This window comes from Brassica rapa, chromosome A05 (assembly GCF_000309985.2).
Source record: "Brassica rapa cultivar Chiifu-401-42 chromosome A05, CAAS_Brap_v3.01, whole genome shotgun sequence".
In the NCBI taxonomy this organism is placed as follows: domain Eukaryota; kingdom Viridiplantae; phylum Streptophyta; class Magnoliopsida; order Brassicales; family Brassicaceae; genus Brassica; species Brassica rapa.
The window spans coordinates 22822797-22845146 of record NC_024799.2 but is presented as its reverse complement, the minus strand read 5'-3'; the positions used below and the strand labels follow the sequence as shown (position 1 = coordinate 22845146).

The window sequence follows — 22350 nt, the reverse complement described above, 5'->3', positions numbered from 1 at the left end:
AATTACAAGATTTAACTGTTTTTGCTTATCTTTCCTTTAGGAAAATATAAAATCATGTGACAATGGTAACAAACAAAAGAATATAGAATCTTACAGAACTAAAGAATATCATGGAATTTGATAAGAATTGGGTTTTATTTATCCTGGATCATGAACAACTAAAGCAAAATAAACGAGGGCAAGTACACACTTAGGGTCTCATGCATTTGACTAAAACATCTACAAATCTCTTGTACATGTGTTGCTTCATGTACATCTTCTCAACCTTCTTACGTCCTTCGCTTCCTAGCTGTAGCCTTGTGGATGGGTTTCTAAGCAGAAACAAGAGATTCTGTGCTAACACTTTGTTACCCGGCCTCCCCACTGGGTGTAGTAGCCCTGTCACATTGTGCTCCACTATCTCCTTTGTTCCTCCTGCGTCTGTTCCAAGCACCTGCTCCCATGAAAAAGAAAAAAACAATGATTAGGATGAAGAACATTTCATTTTCGTCTATCAAAAGCGTTTGTTCTCACCGGAAGACCATAAGCCATTGCTTCGATAGTCACTCTCCCAAATGTTTCACCAATTCCCTGTTTCACAGATTGACTAAAGTAAAACGAGAGTAGAACAACGCCATACGAGGATCAAGATAAGAAACGTTACCTGGGAGTTTGTTACGTAGACATCTGCTGCAGAGTATAGTGAGGCAACACGAGTGGTCGCTAGAGTCCACACAACCGAGTTCGATAAGTTTCCATTCTTCGACAAGAAGTTCAACATTTCCTTAACGTATGCAACTTTGTTGCTCTTAGACCCAACCGATCCAAGAAGAAGCTTAAGGTCTTGTTTCTGTGTTACGTTGGCAGAGAACAACAGCTTCCTTTTACCGGTGGCAGACAGAACAGACGGATTATCAACAACACGAGACTTGATTTTCATCTTCCTTGCTGAACCTCTTAACCGATGTCTGACTGAAAGACTAATCTTTTCTTTCTTGGTGCCACTGATGTGATTACTTTTAGCGACTTGTTCTGGTTCCTTTTCTTTCTCTAGTGCCAAGGCGGCAGATTCAAGGAGAAGAAGCTGTCCTTTCGTCGGGTTAATGCTGCTAAGAGACATCACAAGCATATCCTTATCTGTCAAACCAAACTCCTTTCTGACTGATTCTCGTAGTGCTTGTCTTTTCGCCTTCATCATCTCTGTGGTCAGTGTTGGAGTATTCAGCGAACTGGAAATCCCGGCTACGAAAGCCAACTCATCATTAACAGAGAGCGGAACTATAACTGGCTGAGACCTAAGCTTTATGCGCTCCTCTTCACACCATGTTAACCACTGTTTATTCTGCACTTCAGATAGAAAAATAAGCAGCTTCACTCGGTCAAGTACAGGTTTGGCCCGATCAAAGTACTCTCGCCGGTTCTCCATTACCCACCAAGCTATTTGACTCCCACCAGCTGGAAAGTGATCCATATATTGATCTGCGAGAAAAGAAGATTCAAGAAAACATGTATTGAATGAGCTAGTACACATTTCTAAACATGTAAAGTCAGTATAAGTTCGTGAAAGACTTACCAATCCATGTAGCACAAACAGCTGATCCTGCAACGACAAGATCTGCTTTCATGGCAGTTTTGAAGCTGAGTTCTCCTTTATCTTCAACCACTTTGATCCTTCTCCTTATAAGCTCTTGCAACAAACCACCCCTTCTGCTCAGAACTACCGCATAGACTGTTGCACCACAGCTCAAAAGCTCTGAAGCCAGCTCCATCATCGAGATTGGAGCACCGGTCATTGATAGCTCATGGAATAGCAGAACGAATCTCCTTGACCAAACAAGGCGTTTAAAGTCTGAGTTCCTGTCACACGTCCCTGATCGCTTCTGCGGACTCCACTCAAGAATCCTATCCTCTATCGATCCAAAAGGACCAAAAAGCTTACCGTAAGTAACATTCGTCTTTGGAAGCTCTGGATCTTGCTCATCCAAATCCTCCACCACTTTTCTCACCTTCTGAGTCTTACTACGTGAGCTACGACCAGCCTTTCTCCTCCTCCTCCTCCTGGCACTCAAGCTTCGCCGAGGTGTGGCATCCTCTTTCTTGGCCAGAGCCACATGCATCCTCTTATTAACATCCACATGTACTACATTAGTACCATCCACTACCAAATGAGTAGTCTTATCAACAACCGAACCCACTCGTGTATTCTGCTCCACATGCAAAACATCTTCCCTAAGTTTGCCTCCAAACCGCAAGAACTCAACTTTGTTATCATCATCATGCGCCCATCTAGACTGAACATAGAATCCAAGATACGTCCAAAGAGTAATCAAAAGCAGCCAATAGATCAGCCGGTTGCTTCTGAACCACTGAAGAGCTCCGCCATTAGCTTTGACCTCTCTACGTGGAGTCCTGCCTGAGTGTACTCTCCTGAATGTAGGTGAGCCCCTTGGAGGTGACGACTTGAAGCTGCCTAGTCTCAGTGGTGATAGACGTAGATCCTCCATAGTTTCTTGATTACAACAATAGCATCATCAGTATCCTAAACACAGCAAGAATTAGAAATCAAATCATCAGCTATATATATAGTATAGTATCACTTGTTGTGATCGAAGTGAATCTGGAGAAACTAACTAACTGCTAGGATCGCGAATTCGAATTTGTTCGTTCGTTCGAGAGAAATCGAATCCAGTTTCAAGATCGAGATCTTAGCAGCGAGTAACTTACTATCGGCGAACCTTCGATGATACGAATGATGAAGCTGCTTGCTCTGAAGTAGAGAGAAACGAAGATTGAGGCGAATCTTGAGAAATCTGCGATCGAAAAAGAAAACGTAAAGTCAATGTTCAATCAACGAAGCTAGACGAAAGTCATACGAAGCAAAGAGAGGAGAAACAACGCAAAAGCTTGAAGAAGAAGAAGCAGAGACGAATACGAAGACGAAGGAGAGAGAGATTACAATGCAGATAGTATTCACCTGTGAATCTAAGGTTGAGCCAAGAGCTGAACAGAATCGCCGAGAGAGAAAGAGAGAGCTCCGAGACTCGGAGGTAACTGAGTCAGAGCTGCACAGGTGGCTGATTTTAATTTTTTTATTCTTTTCTTATTAATTGATTTGTTTTTCTTTCCCAATGGTTGTTGGTTCTTTTTAATTAATGATTGTTAGCTGACGTCAAGTCAATAATTAACCGGCTGCTTGCTTTTCCAAGAATGAAACGGTTCACACGTGCTAGCAACTCGTCTGGAATCGCAAATGCTCTGTTAATCCCTGTTCCATTATTTCTGGGGAATTGTACAAATTTATGAAATGTAAGTAAGGAGTAAACTGAAAAAGAAAGGAATAGATGATCAAAGTTTAACTGACAAGGTAAATTAAAAAAAAAAAACATTTTCTCACTCGATTTAATTAATTTTAATGATAAATTTAGCCGACACAAACAAACAAAATCTATTTGAAGTAGTTCCAACGTCCTTTTTGCCGTCGATTCATTTGAATAATCAGGAAAAATGTGAACTAATCTCTATATAATAATGTGATTTATTTAATATTACAGGAAAAAATTGGATTTCTGATTTTAGCCCCTAAACTCTTATTTACTTCCAATTATTGGCTCTACCATTGTTACCTGAGTAACATCCTTATGAAGTCGTGCCAGATCGTCTCCAACTACTTCAATTTTAAACCAACATTAATTTCTCTGCTTCAGGCTTAACCAAAAGTTTCTTGATGTCAAAGATTCTGATACGCAGCGCATCTCCTCGTTGAGCCAGAGTCTTGGCGAACGCAAACTCAGCGCCCACGCCTCCCTGCACTAGCTGGATTCTCAGAGAGTGAGATGACACTAGTCTTTGAGTGACTCTTTTTTGTATTTGGCTAGCAAGGAGATGCAACCAATATAACCTTAGCTGGGAACCTAGCAACGTGTAATCTCACCGAAATTATAATAGTTTTCGAGTACATGGGCTCTTATTAAATGGCGTATACACCATCTGCAAGAAACAAAAACAAAAAGAAGACAATTCAAAAGTAGCTCTCTTGCGAGGTTTCTTTGGTTATAACATTCACAAGTATTGAGCGTCAAAGCGAACCAGAAGGATTTAGAAGACCCACACCAGCTATAAAAGAAAGAACATAGATAGAAACATGGAGATTTAATCTTCCTTTTAATAGACTACCCTCCTCCGCAGCGATAAAACATGACACAGAAAATTTTAAAGATAGAGAAATGACATAAACAGAGAGACGTAAAAAAAGAGTTTCTTCCAGTATTTTCAATCGGCCTTTGCACTTGTAGCTGCTGCTAAAGTTAGAATAGACCAAAATGTTACACTAGACTCCCACGAATTAAGAAGGCTTTGAGAGTAACCAAAGGAATCAGATTTCTAAAAGGCCTCTTCCCGTGGCTGAAACGGTAAAAAGAAACTCTTTGTGTGCAATACCTTAATTATATACAAAATGATTTAGAATCATCTAAGAACATACACTTGTTGCACCATGAGGGGCTAAAATCAATAACAAAGACGAATTAACAACACAAGCTTGCAAAAGAACATAGCAAGCAGAGATAGAAAGATAATACATTTACATTGCATATAGCATTCTCCTGTGAGAGCCATTTCGAGTTAACCGAGTCAGAGACAGAGAGAGATTGCTGATTCTCTAATTTATCCCACTTCCACCGTACACGTGTCCTTGATGAGGATGCCCCATCGTCACAATCCCACCGTACATCCCTCCTCCTCCATTGTATCCTCCTCCGGATCCCCCGGAGCTTCCATTTCCTCCTCCGCCGCCACCTTCCTTATCCCCCTGTCTCCCCGTCGTCATCCTCTCCCCTTCCACCTCCCTGTACTTCTGCAGGTACACCTTCAACGGCTCCACGTAATCCTCGAACCCCAGCGTCGTCATCGCCCAGAGAAGATCGTCGCCGTTGATCGTCTTCCTCTTCTCTCTCTGACACTTGTCCGACGCCTCGCCGGTGACGAAACTGATGAACTCCGATACGCACTCCTGCACGGTCTCCTTCGCGTCCTTGGAGATCTTCGCGTTCCCAGGCAATGCTTTCTTCATGATCCGGCTCACGTTCGCGATCGGCAGAAACCTATCCTGCTCACGCGACGACGCGCCGCCTCCGTCCTTGTGGCCGCCAGAATCGTTGTCGGAGTCCGCCATCTCAGATCTAACGGTAAATCGGAGGTCGCCGCTAGAGAGAGAGAGGAAGAGAGAGTGTATTGGGTCCGTTGGATCGAGAGGATAATAATCGGATCGTGGTGACACGTGAGTAGTTATTGGTCGTTCGTTTGTCGATAAGATTTGTTACACGTGGCTTTGATCATATCCGTTAGATCGAAAGAGAGACTTGAGCCCTTGGCTTCGATCCTTACCTTATCTTCAAATTAAAAAATAATAATAATAGTGACACATACAAAATTGGGAAATTATCTTAAATAGTTTTTTTTGTCATAAGAAAATCTAGGAAAATGACTAAAATTATTTTTATTAAAAAGCAAAAAACGATATATATGTATATATATATATATATAAATAAAAATAAAATAAAAGTTTTTTTTAATTTCGAATTATATGTTTATAAATTATTTTTAATATTTCTAAATATAATTATATATTAAAAATGATAAAACAATATAAATATAATTATATATTAAAATGTAAAAGTATATAAATTGTAATAAATTATAGTTTTGGACATATAATTTGGATTTAAAATGCAAAAGATATTTGGTAAGAATAACTATTTTGTTTTCTAGTTTTTTATCACATGGATTTTGAAAATCACATGGATACATTTGATATTTTGAAAGTTGAGTCTTATCAGTAAAAATGAACTAAATTTATCTCCTAATAACACTAGATTTAGTTAAAATTAGAGAATCAATAATAATTAATTTTTTTTTTGAATAACAAGAGATTTGAATGAATTTTGAAAATTCTTAAATCAATAACAATGGATTATATTAAGACTTTTGAAATCAAAGAACCAATAACGACGGAATTTCAAAATTTCCAAAATTCATGAGAATTCACTAACCAATGATTTCATATAGAAAATCGATATAATGATTTCATATTCATATAAAAACATAGTCGTATCTATAATACTAACTAATCTCTTATAATGTCCATATATACTTTATAAATAATTAGGCTTTGAAGATTGGACGGATTGTATTTAACGGAACATACTAAAATTTCGATTTAAAAAATATTTTGCATTTATGTCGATTAATATAGTGAATAAGATAATGTTATGATTGAAAAGAATAATGTTGTGATTGAATAGAGTTTTAAGATGAATTATTGGTTTATTGATTGTATATTTTGTATTACTATTTAGAGAGAGAAATAAATATTTGGCAAAAAAATATGAAAAAATTTAGGAAAATATTAGCAAAAAATTAATAAAAAGAACGAAATGATAATGACAAAAATAAGAAGATGCATAATATATGTTGGTGAAGTTAATGTGATAATTAATTATATAATTTTACAAGCATTTGTTATTACTAAATATTCATAAGTTATTACATCAAATTTATAGAAATTTATGACTGATTTTCAAACTATTTAAAATTTAAAATTATATTTTTAATGTTTCAAACTATATAACATTGTATACATAATATATATTTGGGCAACCATCTAGTATAGGTAACACAATAATATGAAAATGGTTACACTCATCACTTATGAATACACAAAAAGCATTGGTTTCCGATCTTAATTTGTAGATTTGTTTTATTAAGTTAAGTTTTTTAAAAGCAAATATTAAATTAAGTTAAGGAGACAAGTTCTCGCAAACAATAAAAAGGAAAATAGGCGTAATAAGGCTCTAAGTATTAATTATCTTAAGGTATTTCCATTGATTAAGTCCAATGAAAGCCTAGTTACTAGTAACTGATCATATTAGCGTGATTACTCTACTAGTAATAAATTTCAGTTACAAGATAAAGAATCTGAATTTGTGATTATGGCCACCGAACTCTTCTTTCTTAACAATTGTGGCCTATACAATTGTTATGGGTATTTCGGTTTTAGTTCGGATTTTTTTCGGTTTTGTTTTGATTTTTCGATTCTAGAGATGTATATAGGATATTTTCGGATATTTATTAAATTCGGTGTGGTTATTTTAATTTTTGATTCAGTTCGGGTAATGTTAGGACTCGGGTGATACATGATAAAAGTTTGGAATTTGGTTTCGGTTTTTCGAATAATTTTAGTTAATTTGGGTTACTTTTTCTGGGTAATTCCAGTTTGTAGAAGAAAAAATTTTGGATAATTTAGATATTTTAAGTACATTGGGTAGTTCGAATTGAAAATATTTTTAATAAAAAGCATTCGAACAATTTGGTTTATAAATTGTAATTTTAAAATATCTGATTATTTTAAAAATAAATATAATTAATATCGCTAGCTATATAATTTATATTTTAAAATTTTGGATATCCTTTTCGTTCCAGATTGATTTTTTGGTTCTAAAACTCTAGGATCCTTCGAATATTTATGAAAATGGGGTTGGTTTCCTTTTTTGGTTCAATAAGGTTCAGTTCTTTGGTTATGGTAAATGTGTCCAGTCCTAGTCACGATCAATAAGAATGAAGTAGAACTATTTTATTAGAAGACTAATACATGATTTGTGTTCAACCTCTTTCTCCTGATATAACCAACAAACAAAGTCTGTAACAAAACAACACCAATTAAAACAAGACAAGAACCACAACTATGCTTTAAGCACAAGCAAGAATCTCACTAGTTCAGTTAAGTGAACTAAGAAACTCAACCCAAATATGTTCTGCTCTCTTAGTCGTCTCAAGAGCGAACTCCTCAGCAGCTTGCTCGTCCTTTGCCTTACGCACAGCCGCATGATACTCTTCATAAGCCTGAGAAGCCTCCTTAAGAAGCCGCCCCAGATTACTCTCCGTAGACTTAAACTTCAGATCAACACTCACTTTCTCCGCTTCAAGCTTAACCAACAGTTTCTTGATGGCGAAGATTTTGATGGACAGCGCGTCTCCTCCCTGAGCAAGACTCTTAGCGAGCGCGAACTCCGCGTCCACGGCTCTCTGCTTCTCCACGGCGGTTTCTTTGAGAATTTTGGCGCGGGTTCGAGCGAGGTGGACTCTCTGAGAAGCCTCGAGTCCTTCTTTAATGACGGTTTTGTATTTGGCTAGTAAAGAGATGTAACCAATGGAAGCTGAGCTGAGTACCTCGTAACGCGTACCGGCTTCTATAATCTCGTCGAAGTTCGGGTGGTGTACTAGGTCACGTGCGGTTAGACCGCGTAGCTTCTTTAGGGTTTGCTTTAAGCTCTCTAGGGTTTCTGATGTAGCGGATGATTCGCTTGTGGTGGAAGTAACTGATGAGCCAAGGACTGTGCTTACCTTCGAGGTTGTTTCTTTTCTATGGGTGTGAACAAGATTGGTCAGTGATGTGGTGAGGCTAGAGGTCTCTGAGTCCTACCAAAATCAAAACATGTAACAAAAGTCAAGAAACTGATTTTAGATGTTTTGAAAGTAAAATCTAGTTAACAAACCTGGGATTTTGATTTTTCAGCGAGTATCTCTGCTAGGTTAATGGAAGAATCTGTGTCTGCCTTAAGACCATCTTTGTCTTTGTTGAAACAACCACAGACACCATCTGCAAGAAACACATACAGAGAGAGAAGACTATTAAGAGTAGCTCTCTTGTGAGTTTATTTGGTTTAGAAAGCTCCAAAGCTAACCTGATGGCTTTAGAAGACTGTCAAACCCACCTGTTGAATAAAGAACATTATAAATATTGAGACATAATTTCATTTTAGAAAAATATGTTTGTGAGAATCTGAAGTTTATTTACCATTGAATCCGCCATAAGTTTTCTGCACTGTACTTATGGTTGGTGGCTTCTTTGCAGCTGCTGTTACAATAAATGTTAGTGCAATGTCAGAAAAAAAAAAAGAATCAAAGATATAGACATGACATAAACAGAGAAAGAGTTTCTTACAGTCTTTTTCAGCAGCCTTTGCACTTGCTGCAGCTGCTGCACATTAGAAGTGAACAAGAAAACCAAACCAAACTCTTAGATTATATTGGGTAATCTCCTTGTTTCATTATGGACTATTGTGTTTGATTCTCGAGATTACCTTCAAATTCGCGTTCGATTTCTTCCAACATACTGTTTCTCTGAGTTTCAGCTGTTAACAAAAAGGGACAACAAGTTTTACGTTTGATCTCAGAAGGCTTTGAGAGGAACAATGGTAGCAGATCATTATTATTACCTTGTTCTTCATGATTCTTGATCTCTGCAAGGCCTCTTGTGGCAGCTGAAACATGGAATATGAAATATGAGATGTAAGCATTAAGCAAACTTTTTTTGTAACAAGTTTATGTGGATTTATCAAATTAACAAGAGTTATTCCGCCAAGAATGGTTCAAAGGTACCTTCAAACTCGCGTTCAATAGCATCAAGCATACTCTTTCTCCTTGCAGCTGTAACAAAATTTGAAAACAAATCTGATTCAGTATACATTAGAAACAAAAATGAGCATGGAAAAGATACAAGGGGAAAGATTTTTACTGTGTTCATCATCATCATTGTCGTGGGTTGAATCACTAGCCTTTAGCTCTTCAAGACCTTTTGTAGCATCTGCAAGTTGGAGCATTAAGAAGAAAAAAAACTTATCTACTTGATCTGTTTTAATGGGTTTACATTTTCAGCTAAGAAAATCAGTGTTATGTGAAAGTAACCTTCAAACTCGCGTTCGATAGCTTCAAGCATGCTATTTCTCCTTGCATCTATAACAAAACATTAAACCATTCTTCATAATACTATGAAAGATGATAAATGATCATAAAAAAAAAAACATAATTAGTAAAAGTTATTACTTTGTTCACTGTCATCTCCTTCAGTGAAATCATCAAGGTTTAGTTGCTTAAGACTACTTGTAGCAGCTGCAAAGTAGTTTTGATCAAAACAGAAAAAAAAATGATTCAAGATTTGATATTGTATAACCACAAGAGCTCGTTAACCTTTGATAATAATATGATGAAAGTACCTTCAAATTCACGTTCAATCTCATCCAACATACTTTGTCTCTTTGCAGCTGATAACAAAGACAAAAAAGACATGTCTTAGACTAACACTACAACAAAGGTAAAGAAACCTTCAAAAAGCTTTATCTTACATTGGTCTTCCTCATCTTTGCTATCAGCAAGATCATCAATCTGCTTAAAACTTTCTGTAACGGCTGCAAGAGAAGAAAACAAAAACTCTCAGAACTTCTTGAACCAAGAAAAGAGATAAAGATTCTCTCTGCATATATACCTTCGAACTCACGCTCAATTGCATCTAGCATACTTTGTCTCCTGGCAGCTGTATACAAGACATAACAATATATCAATCTAACAAAACTGAATGAGTGAGAAAAGTTATCAAAGTAGAGATAGAGATAATAGTTTCATACCTTGTTCTTTGTCATTATCTTCGACAGTGTAAGCATTAATCTTAAGCTGTTTAAGACCACTTGTAGCAGCTGCAAGTAGAAGAAGATGTAACAAAAGCTTTGATCTAATTTTGAACCAATTAGAACAGACATTGAGTATAATTTCAACATACCTTCAAACTCACGTTCGATCTCATCTAGCATACTTTGTCTCCTTGCAGCTATAATAAGACAATGAGATCTTATGAGTTCTTTAGTTGATATTAAAGGGAACATGAAAGTAGAGGGAAAACAAAAATGTTACAGTGAGATTCATCATCTGTGCTTGAGGTTGAATGTCTTAGTTCTTCAAGACCTTTTGTAGCTTCTACAAGCAGATTTAAAAACAGGTCTAAGATGGTATTGTAAAAGATACCTAACTAAAAACAGTATACTTACCTTCAAACTCTCTTTCAATCTCTTCCAACATCTTCTGTCTCTTTGCAGCTATAAACAACACACACAAAATATGAGTCAAGAATACTGTAAACAAGAACAAGACATCAAAAAAATATGTTTTGTTACCGTGTTCTGCGTAGTTGACTCCGGTTAGATCATCAGCCTTTAGTTGTTCAAGACCTTTTGTAGCAGCTTCAAGAAGGAAGACACAAACAAAATGTTAGCTAACATTTTTAGAGTATCAAGTACTTAAGTTATATTGAGTAATCTCAAGAGACCTTCAAAATCGCGTTCAATCTCTTCCAGCATGCTTTTTCTCATTGCAGCTGCAACACAAGAACATAGCACAGAGTTCGGACTTATAATGTTATGAAGAAGAAACAAATGTGATGGCAAAAAGTACTAGAGGAAGAGCGTGTGTGTGTTTTACATTGTTCGTCATCTTCTCCTTGAGTGGAATCATCAATCTTGAATTGTTCAAATCCAGCTGCAGCAGCTGCAAGTAATTATGAGACAATGAAGGATCAGTAAGAATCTATCAACAACAGTGGCTTCAAGAACTATATGTGGAGTTTGACAGACTACATGGAAAGATACCTTCAAATTCGCGTTCAATCTCTTCCAACATTTTCTTCCTATGAGCAGCTGAAACAACAAAGGCATCTTAAGAAACACTCTTTAAGCAAAAAGGGTTATAGATGAAAGATTAGTATTTTCTTAACCTAGTTCTTGATCATCCTTAGATTCATCAATTTTGTTGATACCATCAGATCCAGCTTGTTTAAGTTCATTAATTTGTGCTGTAATCAAAGTAACATAAAAGAAAACAAACTGTTCATGTCAACATTTTGATTCAAGCTTCTTCCAGAAACATAATCATCTTTTAAAAAAGAAAACAGATCAAAACAGAGTCTTGACTTGCCTTGGAACTCAAGTTCGATATGGTCCAACATACTCGAAGGTGTAACGACTTCATCAGTAACAGGTCCTAACTATACATCCAGAGATTAATTAAGAGTTCATTACTTTGCAAGAATCAGCAGCAGAGTCCAAGGAAGATAAATAATAAACAGTAATTGACCTGAGACGAGGTATCAGCAGAATCTTTAGTAGTTTCCACAGATTCTTCTGATAGAGACAGAGAGATTGTGTTGTTATCAGTCACTGTACTGTTTTTCTGACCACTGATCTGGTCAACTCCTTCGTTGCCTTGGAGAGAAGCTGCAACCAACAAAATTCATTTGTTTCTTCTTTTTAAGATTTTGTGTTCATAACAGATTAAATTAGCTTAAACAATAAATTAATATTACCTTGATATTCACGCTCAATCAGATCTAAATTCAAACCTGTAGTTCCTTCATCCTAAAATCCAAAAGCAAAAGTCAATACGTTTATTAAACCAATTGATATCATCATATATTTGGTTTGATAAAGTTAGTATATGGTTAAAGAAAAGGTGTTTATGAGAGTTACGTACCTGGCAAGAAACTTTATAAAAGCTTGAGATGATGAGACACAGAGACAAACACAGAGCTAAGAACTTGGTTCCCATGGCGTAGAATGTTATCACAAGATGTCAAATGACAGTGTCTCTGAAGCTTGAGAGGAAACACATAAGAGGACTTCAATTAAAACACTCAGAACTCAACGTGGTTTTTTTGTTTAATAATAGAAATTCACGTGGCTTTCTTTTTATATAGTTTCCACTTACTTGCTTACCAAAAAGAAAACTGACTTATTGCGAACCTTTTTGCCTCTAATCTTGTCTACGTTTATCTTTTTACAAAAAAAAAAAAAAAAAAAAAAGAAGCTTGTCCACTTATTGCGAACCTTCTTTGCTGATTCAGATCAATAATGCGTTGGTCATAACTACCAACTCGTATCTTTCAGATATACTATTGCTGCCAATCAGTGTTTTATAATTATATTACACTCATTGGCGGAGGAATCTGTACTAGCATAAGATAATACTAGCGTGGAACATGAGACATTTAAAAACTTATTATGGAGTATTTCTTAACGAGAGCATTAAATTCAAAATCGGACTTTCAGATCTCAAGGACGTCGACTATAATTTTTTTTTTTTTGACAACGAAGTCGACTATAATTTATATTGTGCTTTTTACCAATCCACATTTCTTAGTTCATATAATACTCCTTAACGAATCTGCAAGTCCAATAAACACTCCCTCTTCATCTACCATATTAATCTAACCCTACAAGAGCCAATATTAATAATCAACACTTTTCTTTTCTTACTTCGAACACTTTTTTGTTAAAGCCATCAAACACTTTTCTTTTGGGATCTAGTCTTATACTAGTTTAGTTATTAAGTATGAAAGAAAAGTTCAGATGTACAATGAATGATGAAATCTGATAAAGGCAGCCTGCTGTAACATAATTTTATTTTAGCTTTCAGTTAATTTTTCATTTTATATTAAAAAATTATCAACTCGTCCGTAATATTTTTTTCCCACAATAAGAGCACCATTACTGGTAAGTACCTTTTCATGAGTATCTAGCATATATAATAATACTATTATTTAACTTTATAACTAAAATTTAAACTAAAAGGAAAAAAAAAACTAATAGAAAAGAGACACGTTTGGTAAAAGTCTCTTTAAGGGCAGAGAAAATTTCTTCTTGCAGGTACGTACTTCATTCAATGTCACTTTTTTTCTATTTTTTTCATTTAATTTCAATATTAAACTGGTGAGAGACGAGGTGAGAGCTTGTCGCTGCGGCCTAAAAACACTTTCAATGGGTTCTTTCGGAGTTCTTAATATAAGTATTATGTATATTACATCATTTTCCGCGCTATGCGCGGATAATATATTTAAATTTTTTTCATTTATAATTTTTATTTGCATGCAAATTTTTGTATATTAAATTATATATAAATAATTTTTAAATTTAATTTTTTTTATATTTTTAGTTTGAAGTAAGTATTTCTATTATATGTAACACAATTAACTAATAAAATATGAAAAATCAAATCCGAGATTTTAGAGTTATGTAAAAAAAATATAATTATGTATAGAATATAAATTATCTTAGATAAAAGATCGGAATCTCATCTCGAATAAATTCACGAAAAGAAAAAGTACTCGCATAACGTACTTAAAATATAAAACCACCTTTTCAAAAAAAAAAAAGCATACTTAATAATATTTTTTTACGTGTAATAGTTGAAAACTAACAATTGAATATCGATCTAGAATATTATTTTAATATATCTAATGGTAAAATATTAATTGTAATAAACAAATTTTGAATTTTGTAATATTACATGAATTAGAAGTCTTTAAAATCTAAAATCTATTTTATTAACATAATATATTTTTATTCATTTATTATTTTGACGTTACAAAATTTTGCTTTAGTTTTATTTGTATATTAATTTTTTAATAATTTAGTTTCTTTTTAAGTAATTTTAAAATTATCAAGAATATAATATATTTAAAATTATTTATTTAAATATATCCACATATGATGTCTCATTTTTATGTGTGTTTGCATTGAGCATATTTAATTTATACTTTGTATATTAAATAACACATTGTTGCGTGCCGTTCTATGGTTTTAATAAATGTGTTGTCATTTTATTTTTATTACTACTAACATGATTTTTTTAGTGATTAGTGATAATGTAATTTTAACGTTATGTATTATATTTTATCGTATATCTTCTAACTCTTCATGATGGCACTTTTTTAGAATCATTTTAATTAGATAATAGGTTTAAAGATGTAAATAAAACTGTGTATGTTGTAAATTTAGACTTCTTAGTGTAACTGAGAACTATTCCCTCGGTTTCTTAATGTTACATATTCTACATTTTTCACACATTTTAATAAACACATTAAATTTGCATAATTTTTTTATATTTATCTTTGTTCCATAATTTTAAACCAATAAAATTTCAGTAAGTGCAATTAAGTTTTTTGAAATTTGCCATTAGTTAATAAAACATGTCTTGAAAATGTAAAAAATAGATCTTTTAAAACAATTTTTTTTCTAGAATATGTAATATTAAGGAACAGAGGGAGTATCAATTATGGAAATTATATTTTGATTTTATTTTATTAAATCTTTCTTTCTCTGTATATTTTTTTGTTTTATTTTGTATTTTTACAATTTTATTGCCTTATTCTTTAATTATAGAGAATTGTTATTTCCAATTTTTGTTTCATATACCTTAAAAGTCTTCGGTTGATTTTTGTTTGTTTTCTTTCTCCGATTACAATGTACAGTTTGACCGTTCTTTTTCTTTTTTGGGATCAAACTACTAATATCATCAGATAGAAAAACTTAAACTCCAAAAATGGAGTGAGTATTTATGCTAGAGAAAACTGATTTAGTCACTAATATAGTGAGATATTATAATATTAGAAGGTATGAAAACTCATCTCTGTTGTCCTGCGCTGGACATAATTAAGTTGTTGTCAATTGATTATATATTTGTGATAACTGGAAATACATCTCTATGTATTCCTTACATCATCTTAATTGGTTTACGGTTCAACCATTTCTAATATACTGAGAGTAACATAATATTAGATGTTGATTATCTCCTTCCAATTAGGAATGCACAGAATGAGAGAAATTCAAGGTGAGACTACTTGATATTACGTGTATACGCACACCAAATAACCTAATGTGCACACTACCACAATCGAATGGTATGTCGATGTAGCACTTTAGGATCGAATCCACAGAGACCAACTGTTACACTTTATTTCTATAGGATCAATATTAAGCTAAAACAATATGGGGGTTTTAAGATTGAGGTATTATAACAGAAAATAAAAGACTAGTTAAAAGGTTTTCAGATGATTAAAAGAGCTAGGTTCAGGGTGATTCATTGGGATACTTAGGATCATGAGCTACACAACTATTCAGGAAAACAATACGAGCCAATCTAGAACTTGAACAACAAGAATAGATAAACCCACTGTCGTGGTGTCTACCAATTTATCAAGCAATCCTAATGCCTAAACTGTCGTTTGGATCAGAGAATGATGACAAGCATTAAGTTCAGATTCAATTGGTTCACGATTCGCCTTAACATCAGCTTTCGTTGGCTAAGGACAAATCGCCTATCTATGCTATTTCCAGTAACCTAAAACACTTTTGATGAATAGATTAAACTTGTGATCAGATGCTAAATGGCCAGTTTAACATAAGCAATAAGCATAACAATAGACAGAGATATCAAAGAATAACAATCCTATTTGTGTCTAGCTCATTGATCCACGATCCTTAACACCCTAAACCTAACAAGCGACTACTCAGACATGGACAAAAAAATCACAGAGACAAAGACTGAATAAAACATCATGCAATTCAATAGAATAAGAATAGGGTTCAGGATAATCTTCTCTATGACGAGAGAGATGGAGCCTTCTCCCTTTACAATAAGCAAATCCTCAAATTCTAAAGTCTCCAATGGTTTTCTTCTGTCTAGAATAGCGTAGAATGATAAAGAGAAACAGAAAATATGATATATCAAAGCCACAGGCGGCTGGGAGAGAAAATATGGATAATTAGGGCAAATCCCGTAATGATTGTAGTTTCCTAAAAAATCTCTGCCGCTGGAACACTCACTCGGAACAGTCACTTGGGTTGCTCCGCTATCCGGAACAGTCATCAAGACTGTTCTGCGTGAAAACCACCAAATTGCATTGTTTTCTGCCTCTTTTGTTCCAGCTGATCCATCTCCCATCCAATGCAACTCCAGACCTGTAATGACTCCAAAAGGACTAGGAAGACTCGATAAAGACTTGAAAACCAATTTAAAAGCATATATACAAGATGTATAAAACACCATATATCAATTCCCCCAGACTTAGATCCTTGTTTGTCCTCAAACAATGTCAAGTATCAAGAACAGGGAGAAAGGTTTGAAAGTGTGGGAACTCTCCTATTCTCAGCAACCATACTTTAACCACGAATCTCTGAACCATACAAGCAGTAAAACTAGGACAACACACCCTTACCGGAACCCCACTGACTGCTGTTCAAAAATCGGCTCCATACTCTTCATCTCAAACCTGAAAAAGCAACACTATCGAGACAGAACTCCCTACATTCATTTAAGAGTAGCGTGAGCTTCTCATCACAGGCATCATTCAGGGTAGACGGTCTATGTGGAACAGGCTATTTAATGGTGGAGTTAAGAGTGTTTAGGGGCTACCATTTCATTGAAGAGGATGCAGGATATCACACAAAATGGCAAGAGAGGATAGATCCATTGATGTCCACAGCCTCTACTCGTTTTTGCTCTATCTGGTGCGACTGTTCTGATGACGGAACAGGCAACTTATTGTTCTGCTTTCCATTTTCCTCTACACACTCTTCAATACTTGGTACCAACTTCTTGCTCGACCTTTCCAGTGGCTCCATGTTTCTTTTCTTTCTTCCCCTTCTCCATCACATTAATCTCGTTTTTTTTTTTTTTTTTTTTTTTTTTTTTTTTTTTGAAGACTGATATGGTGATGTGACGAAGAAAGAGGTAATACATGATCGTTCTGAGTGCCACTGGTGGTTCTGATTTCGCGACCATTCTGGTTCTCCACCCCTGCTCTTGCGCAGTTCATTGGTTATGGAGCGGTTGCTCCCTTAATCTGCTTGTTCTCCTTTCTTATTGAATTTCTGTAGCAGTAACGAGTAGCAGGCTGCGTTGATCCTTTCCTCTCCGACCTTTTTGCACATATCTGCACATATGACACTGAAAAACAAATGCATGAAGGTGGAATAAAGGTTAAGGTGCAGGGTGGGAACTAGCTAAAGATGAGCCAGCCACTCAGGATCAGCAAGATGGATAAAAAGGATAAGAAGTCCTGAGTGTGTTCTCGTTTCCCTGATCTAATGCCCATAACAAGAAGGATTTTAGTCAAGATTAGGTTCAAGTAAGGTGGAGTTATGTCTACCCAGTGTAACCTGATCGGCTGAGAACTTCTGGAGAATCAAGTGAGATATGTCAGGGTGTTCCAGGTCCACATGTGTGTCTTTCGCCACTGCTAAGGTCACTGAATAAGATAACTAAAGCACGAGGTGGTCAGTGATCAACACAGAATAAGGTCCTAATTCCCACAAAGTTTTGACTGACTCAATAAAAAACGGACTCAAATTGACCCAAAAGAAAAACAAAAGAAAGAAACGAGTTAGTAAACGACGAAAACCCTCCCCCAGACTTACTTCACAACGTCCCTGGTGTGAAAATAAATCAGAGAGAAGGAGAAAACAAAAATAATTTTTTTTTTTTTTTGGTCGAGATACTTACCTGAGTGGAGCAGACGCTCCATGAAAATTTTGGGTGTTCTATCGTCAGATGATCGCCTGGAACAACCGCTCTTTTCAGGGGGTAGGTTGTTCCGTTTCTGCAACCCAGAATTTTTGAAGTATCTCGAATTTTTCTGCTTTTTGACCTGAAACTCAATAAACTAAAACGAAAAATAAGTAAACAAAAACAAAACCAAGTTATATTTACACTTACCAGTGGGTTGCCTCCCACCAAGCGCTTGGTTTAAGTCTCTAGCTTGACTTGGTGACTGGGATCAGTCGGATTGAGCAGGAGGGCCTGTTCCAAAACAAGCTCCACAATCAGACATGTTCAGCTTCAGAACTCTACTCAGCAACCCTTTCACAGCAGCTTCCCCTTTCTCCTTCAGCTCATGTGTGAGAATAGCTCTGACTTTAGAGAAAGGTTTAGAGGTACCCTTGCACTTTACCTCATACTCAATGGAGTTCTCATCACACTTGAGAGGTATCAAAGTCATTGTAGGATCTCCCTTGACCCTTTTCTTCTGGACTTTCTGTTTCACCCTTGAATTCCCTCTGAATTTAGTAGGATCAGTGCTAGGATCTTCATCAAAGAACAGTCTGCTCTCACCCTTATCACCATGCTCCTTCTTTGGAACAACCTTCAGCTTTTCTACATCAAACACTGAGATGCGAGAGGCGTGTGATGAGGAAGATCTGGTGGGTACAGCCTTGTAGAAAACTTTCTTGTTGATGTTGGAGAAGCAGACTCTCTTGTTGGACATATCGATGGTTGCTCCAACAGTAGCCATGAATGTCCTTCCAAATATCAAAGGCATCTCATGATCCTTGTTCATCTCAACAACTTGAAACTCAGCAGGAATAATGCATTCTCCTACTTGAACATGAAGGCTGCGGATGGTTCCATATGGGACTGCTCTGGAAGAGTTTGCAAAGGTCAGGGTCAGCTGAGAACGCTCAACATCAGCAATAGCCAAATCGTCTACAATAGCCTTTGAGACGAGATTCACACAAGAACCAGAGTCACAAAGAGCATCCTTGAAGGTTGTTCCTGCGATGGAGCATGGGAAAACAAACTTTCCAGGATCATCAACCTTAGGCAATACCTTCAATGCTGGTGTAGACAGTGCTTTGATATAGAGAACCTTGATCTCCTCTTGAGTCTCTCTACAGTGTTTAAAGAACTGGAGCAATGGACGAATCTGCAGAGCATCTTCGAATGCAAGTTCTTTAGGAAGCCTTCCCACCATCTTGTTAAAACCTATCAGCTGCTCTTCACTAATGGGATCCATCAGATGTCTAGGTGGAATTGGATAGGGAACCTTAGGAACATAGACTCGGACTGGTGGAGTTTCAGCAGGTTCGCTAGGAGCAATCACTTCAGAGCTAGCAGACTGCTCTGTGTTCTCTTCTGCGACTAGAATAGTCTCAGCAAACGACTGCTCTACTGCATTACAGTGCTCAGTCCTGGATTTTTATCAGTTCTTCCAGGGAGCGTCTCTTGTTGCCTCTTGACACTCTCAGCTGTTTGAGCAAGCTGAACATCGATCTTTCTTATATGGATCGCAAGATTGTCATACTTGTTATTCAGCTCAGTGAACATGTTGCCCATCCTGGTGTCTATTTCCGTGGTTACCTGATTCAACGCCTTGGCCTGAACCTGCTGACCCTGCAACAGCTGTTGCATCATCATACCCAGACCCTTCAGCTCATCTGGTTGACTGTTCCCGGTAGCTGGAACAGCATGTGGATTGCTCTGCGGTTGTCGCTGGTTCTGGTTCTGAATATGCCCGGCCGTAGGTTGTTCCATGCTGAAAACGTGCCCTTGGTTGTTTTTCAGTAGCTGATCAACCTTGGCAGTCAGCTCATCTATTTTCTGGGCGTCAGAACTGTTTCCTTTCTTGGAGCAATCACTCTCCTCTTTCTTATTAGCTGAGCTAGCAGCCATGTTCTCAATCAGCTTAAACGCTCCAGCTGTGGTTTGAGTCATGAAGTCTCCATTGCTCGCAGAGTTTAGAGCACCTTGGTATTTCCAGTCCACTCCATCATAGAAAATGTCCAGGATATAATCATCATCAAATCCATGGTGAGGACATTCTCTGCGATAGTCATTGAAGCGCTCCCATGCGTCGCAGAAAAGCTCATCAGTGAGCTGTCTGAAGGAGGTGATCTTGTTCCTCAATGCAGCTGTTCTCGCCTTAGAGTAGAAATGGCTGAGGAACGCTGATCGGACCTGTTCCCATGAAGTGAGAGAGCCGGTAGGGAGAGAGTTCAACCACCGTGCAGCTTTTCCATCAAGAGAGAATGGGAATAGCATGCACCTGATGTAATCTGGTGGAACACCATTCGCGCGAGTGAAACTGCTGACTTTTTCGAAACTCTCAATATGCTCCATTGGAATTTCTGTAGAGAGACCAGAGAACACCTTTCTCTGTACTAGACCAATCAAAGCAGGCTTGATCTCGAAGTCCTGCCTGGTGCAGAGTGGAGGAACAATGGCAGAGCGCGTAGTAGGGATGTTACGCGGAAGGTTTCTCTGCCCGATTGGAACAGTCTGCGCCTGCTGTTCTTGATGCGCGAGAGCAGCCTGTTCAGCAGCATCCTGCTGAGCTTGGATGGTCTGCTGCATTTGTAGCATCTGCTGCTGCATGAGTGCCATAGCCGCAGCGAGATCATCCTGATTGGCGTGATCACCCATAGTGGTGTCAGTTTGCCTTGGTTGTTGACGATTTGTTCTTTCTAACCTTGCTAGCTCCGGGTTGGTAAATGTAACTAACTCTCCTTGTGCGTTTCTCCGAGTATGTCTACTGGTCATGCACCTGGAAGATTAGCTGCAACAAAAATGATAAGGCAAGTTAGAGGTCTTAGACTAAATAAATAACCGAAAAATAAAGGTAAAAAGATGGTCCCCGGCAACGGCGCCAATTTGATATTACGTGTATACGCACACCAAATAACCTAATGTGCACACTACCACAATCGAATGGTATGTCGATGTAGCACTTTAGGATCGAATCCACAGAGACCAACTGTTACACTTTATTTCTATAGGATCAATATTAAGCTAAAACAATATGGGGGTTTTAAGATTGAGGTATTATAACAGAAAATAAAAGACTAGTTAAAAGGTTTTCAGATGATTAAAAGAGCTAGGTTCAGGGTGATTCATTGGGATACTTAGGATCATGAGCTACACAACTATTCAGAAAAACAATACGAGCCAATCTAGAACTTGAACAACAAGAATAGATAAACCCACTGTCGTGGTGTCTACCAATTTATCAAGCAATCCTAATGCCTAAACTGTCGTTTGGATCAGAGAATGATGACAAGCATTAAGTTCAGATTCAATTGGTTCACGATTCGCCTTAACATCAGCTTTCGTTGGCTAAGGACAAATCGCCTATCTATGCTATTTCCAGTAACCTAAAACACTTTTGATGAATAGATTAAACTTGTGATCAGATGCTAAATGGCCAGTTTAACATAAGCAATAAGCATAACAATAGACAGAGATATCAAAGAATAACAATCCTATTTGTGTCTAGCTCATTGATCCACGATCCTTAACACCCTAAACCTAACAAGCGACTACTCAGACATGGACAAAAAAATCACAGAGACAAAGACTGAATAAAACATCATGCAATTCAATAGAATAAGAATAGGGTTCAGGATAATCTTCTCTATGACGAGAGAGATGGAGCCTTCTCCCTTTACAATAAGCAAATCCTCAAATTCTAAAGTCTCCAATGGTTTTCTTCTGTCTAGAATAGCGTAGAATGATAAAGAGAAACAGAAAATATGATATATCAAAGCCACAGGCGGCTGGGAGAGAAAATATGGATAATTAGGGCAAATCCCGTAATGATTGTAGTTTCCTAAAAAATCTCTGCCGCTGGAACACTCACTCGGAACAGTCACTTGGGTTGCTCCGCTATCCGGAACAGTCATCAAGACTGTTCTGCGTGAAAACCACCAAATTGCATTGTTTTCTGCATCTTTTGTTCCAGCTGATCCATCTCCCATCCAATGCAACTCCAGACCTGTAATGACTCCAAAAGGACTAGGAAGACTCGATAAAGACTTGAAAACCAATTTAAAAGCATATATACAAGATGTATAAAACACCATATATCACTACTTTACAATTTTTTCCTCATATCTATATAGAATTAGTTTATAGATTACTCTATCTGTTTTAAAATGTAAT

The 22350-nt window shown here is 36.7% G+C and overlaps 3 protein-coding genes and 1 non-coding gene across 22 annotated transcripts; 1 reads left to right on the top strand and 3 right to left on the bottom strand.

Annotated features, from left to right (window-relative positions):
* Positions 1–51: 51 nt before the first annotated feature.
* On the bottom strand, positions 52–3222 carry LOC103869865. 9 transcript variants are annotated; one of them, XM_033292772.1, is made up of 6 exons: positions 2954–3222; positions 2611–2789; positions 1553–2518; positions 644–1458; positions 514–570; positions 52–433 (listed from the first exon to the last, which is right to left on the bottom strand). In XM_033292772.1, the coding sequence occupies exons 3-6, from the start codon at positions 2481–2483 to the stop codon at positions 191–193; spliced, it is 2046 nt and encodes a 681-aa protein (XP_033148663.1). In that variant the 5' UTR covers positions 2484–2518; positions 2611–2789; positions 2954–3222; the 3' UTR covers positions 52–190. The 9 variants fall into 9 exon arrangements, with proteins under 9 accessions (XP_033148663.1, XP_033148667.1, XP_033148664.1 ...); XM_033292776.1 differs by having other exon boundaries at positions 2715–2789; positions 2876–3221; XM_033292773.1 differs by having other exon boundaries at positions 2615–2789; positions 2936–3221.
* A 1167-nt stretch (positions 3223–4389) lies between these two features.
* Positions 4390–5384, bottom strand: LOC103869864 (nuclear transcription factor Y subunit B-3). The gene has a single exon (XM_009147941.3). The coding sequence runs from the start codon at positions 5147–5149 to the stop codon at positions 4637–4639; it is 513 nt and encodes a 170-aa protein (XP_009146189.1). The 5' UTR covers positions 5150–5384; the 3' UTR covers positions 4390–4636.
* A 2201-nt stretch (positions 5385–7585) lies between these two features.
* Positions 7586–13292, bottom strand: LOC103869862 (TSA1-like protein). 11 transcript variants are annotated; one of them, XM_009147935.3, is made up of 27 exons: positions 12331–13291; positions 12164–12215; positions 11935–12074; positions 11776–11845; positions 11576–11653; positions 11451–11498; positions 11284–11349; positions 11132–11179; positions 10980–11045; positions 10854–10901; positions 10720–10806; positions 10589–10636; positions 10437–10505; positions 10298–10345; positions 10158–10220; positions 10029–10076; positions 9859–9924; positions 9721–9768; positions 9551–9619; positions 9415–9462; positions 9252–9296; positions 9117–9167; positions 8978–9010; positions 8831–8890; positions 8718–8747; positions 8529–8632; positions 7586–8451 (listed from the first exon to the last, which is right to left on the bottom strand). In XM_009147935.3, the coding sequence occupies exons 1-27, from the start codon at positions 12403–12405 to the stop codon at positions 7750–7752; spliced, it is 2310 nt and encodes a 769-aa protein (XP_009146183.1). In that variant the 5' UTR covers positions 12406–13291; the 3' UTR covers positions 7586–7749. The 11 variants fall into 11 exon arrangements, with proteins under 11 accessions (XP_009146183.1, XP_009146184.1, XP_009146182.1 ...); XM_009147936.3 differs by having other exon boundaries at positions 8831–8887; XM_009147934.3 differs by having other exon boundaries at positions 8831–8887; positions 8978–9013; positions 12331–13290.
* A 6923-nt stretch (positions 13293–20215) lies between these two features.
* Positions 20216–20322, top strand: LOC117134462. Its single transcript, XR_004458647.1, has one exon. It is a non-coding gene; the product is annotated as a small nucleolar RNA R71 (small nucleolar RNA).
* Positions 20323–22350: the final 2028 nt, after the last annotated feature.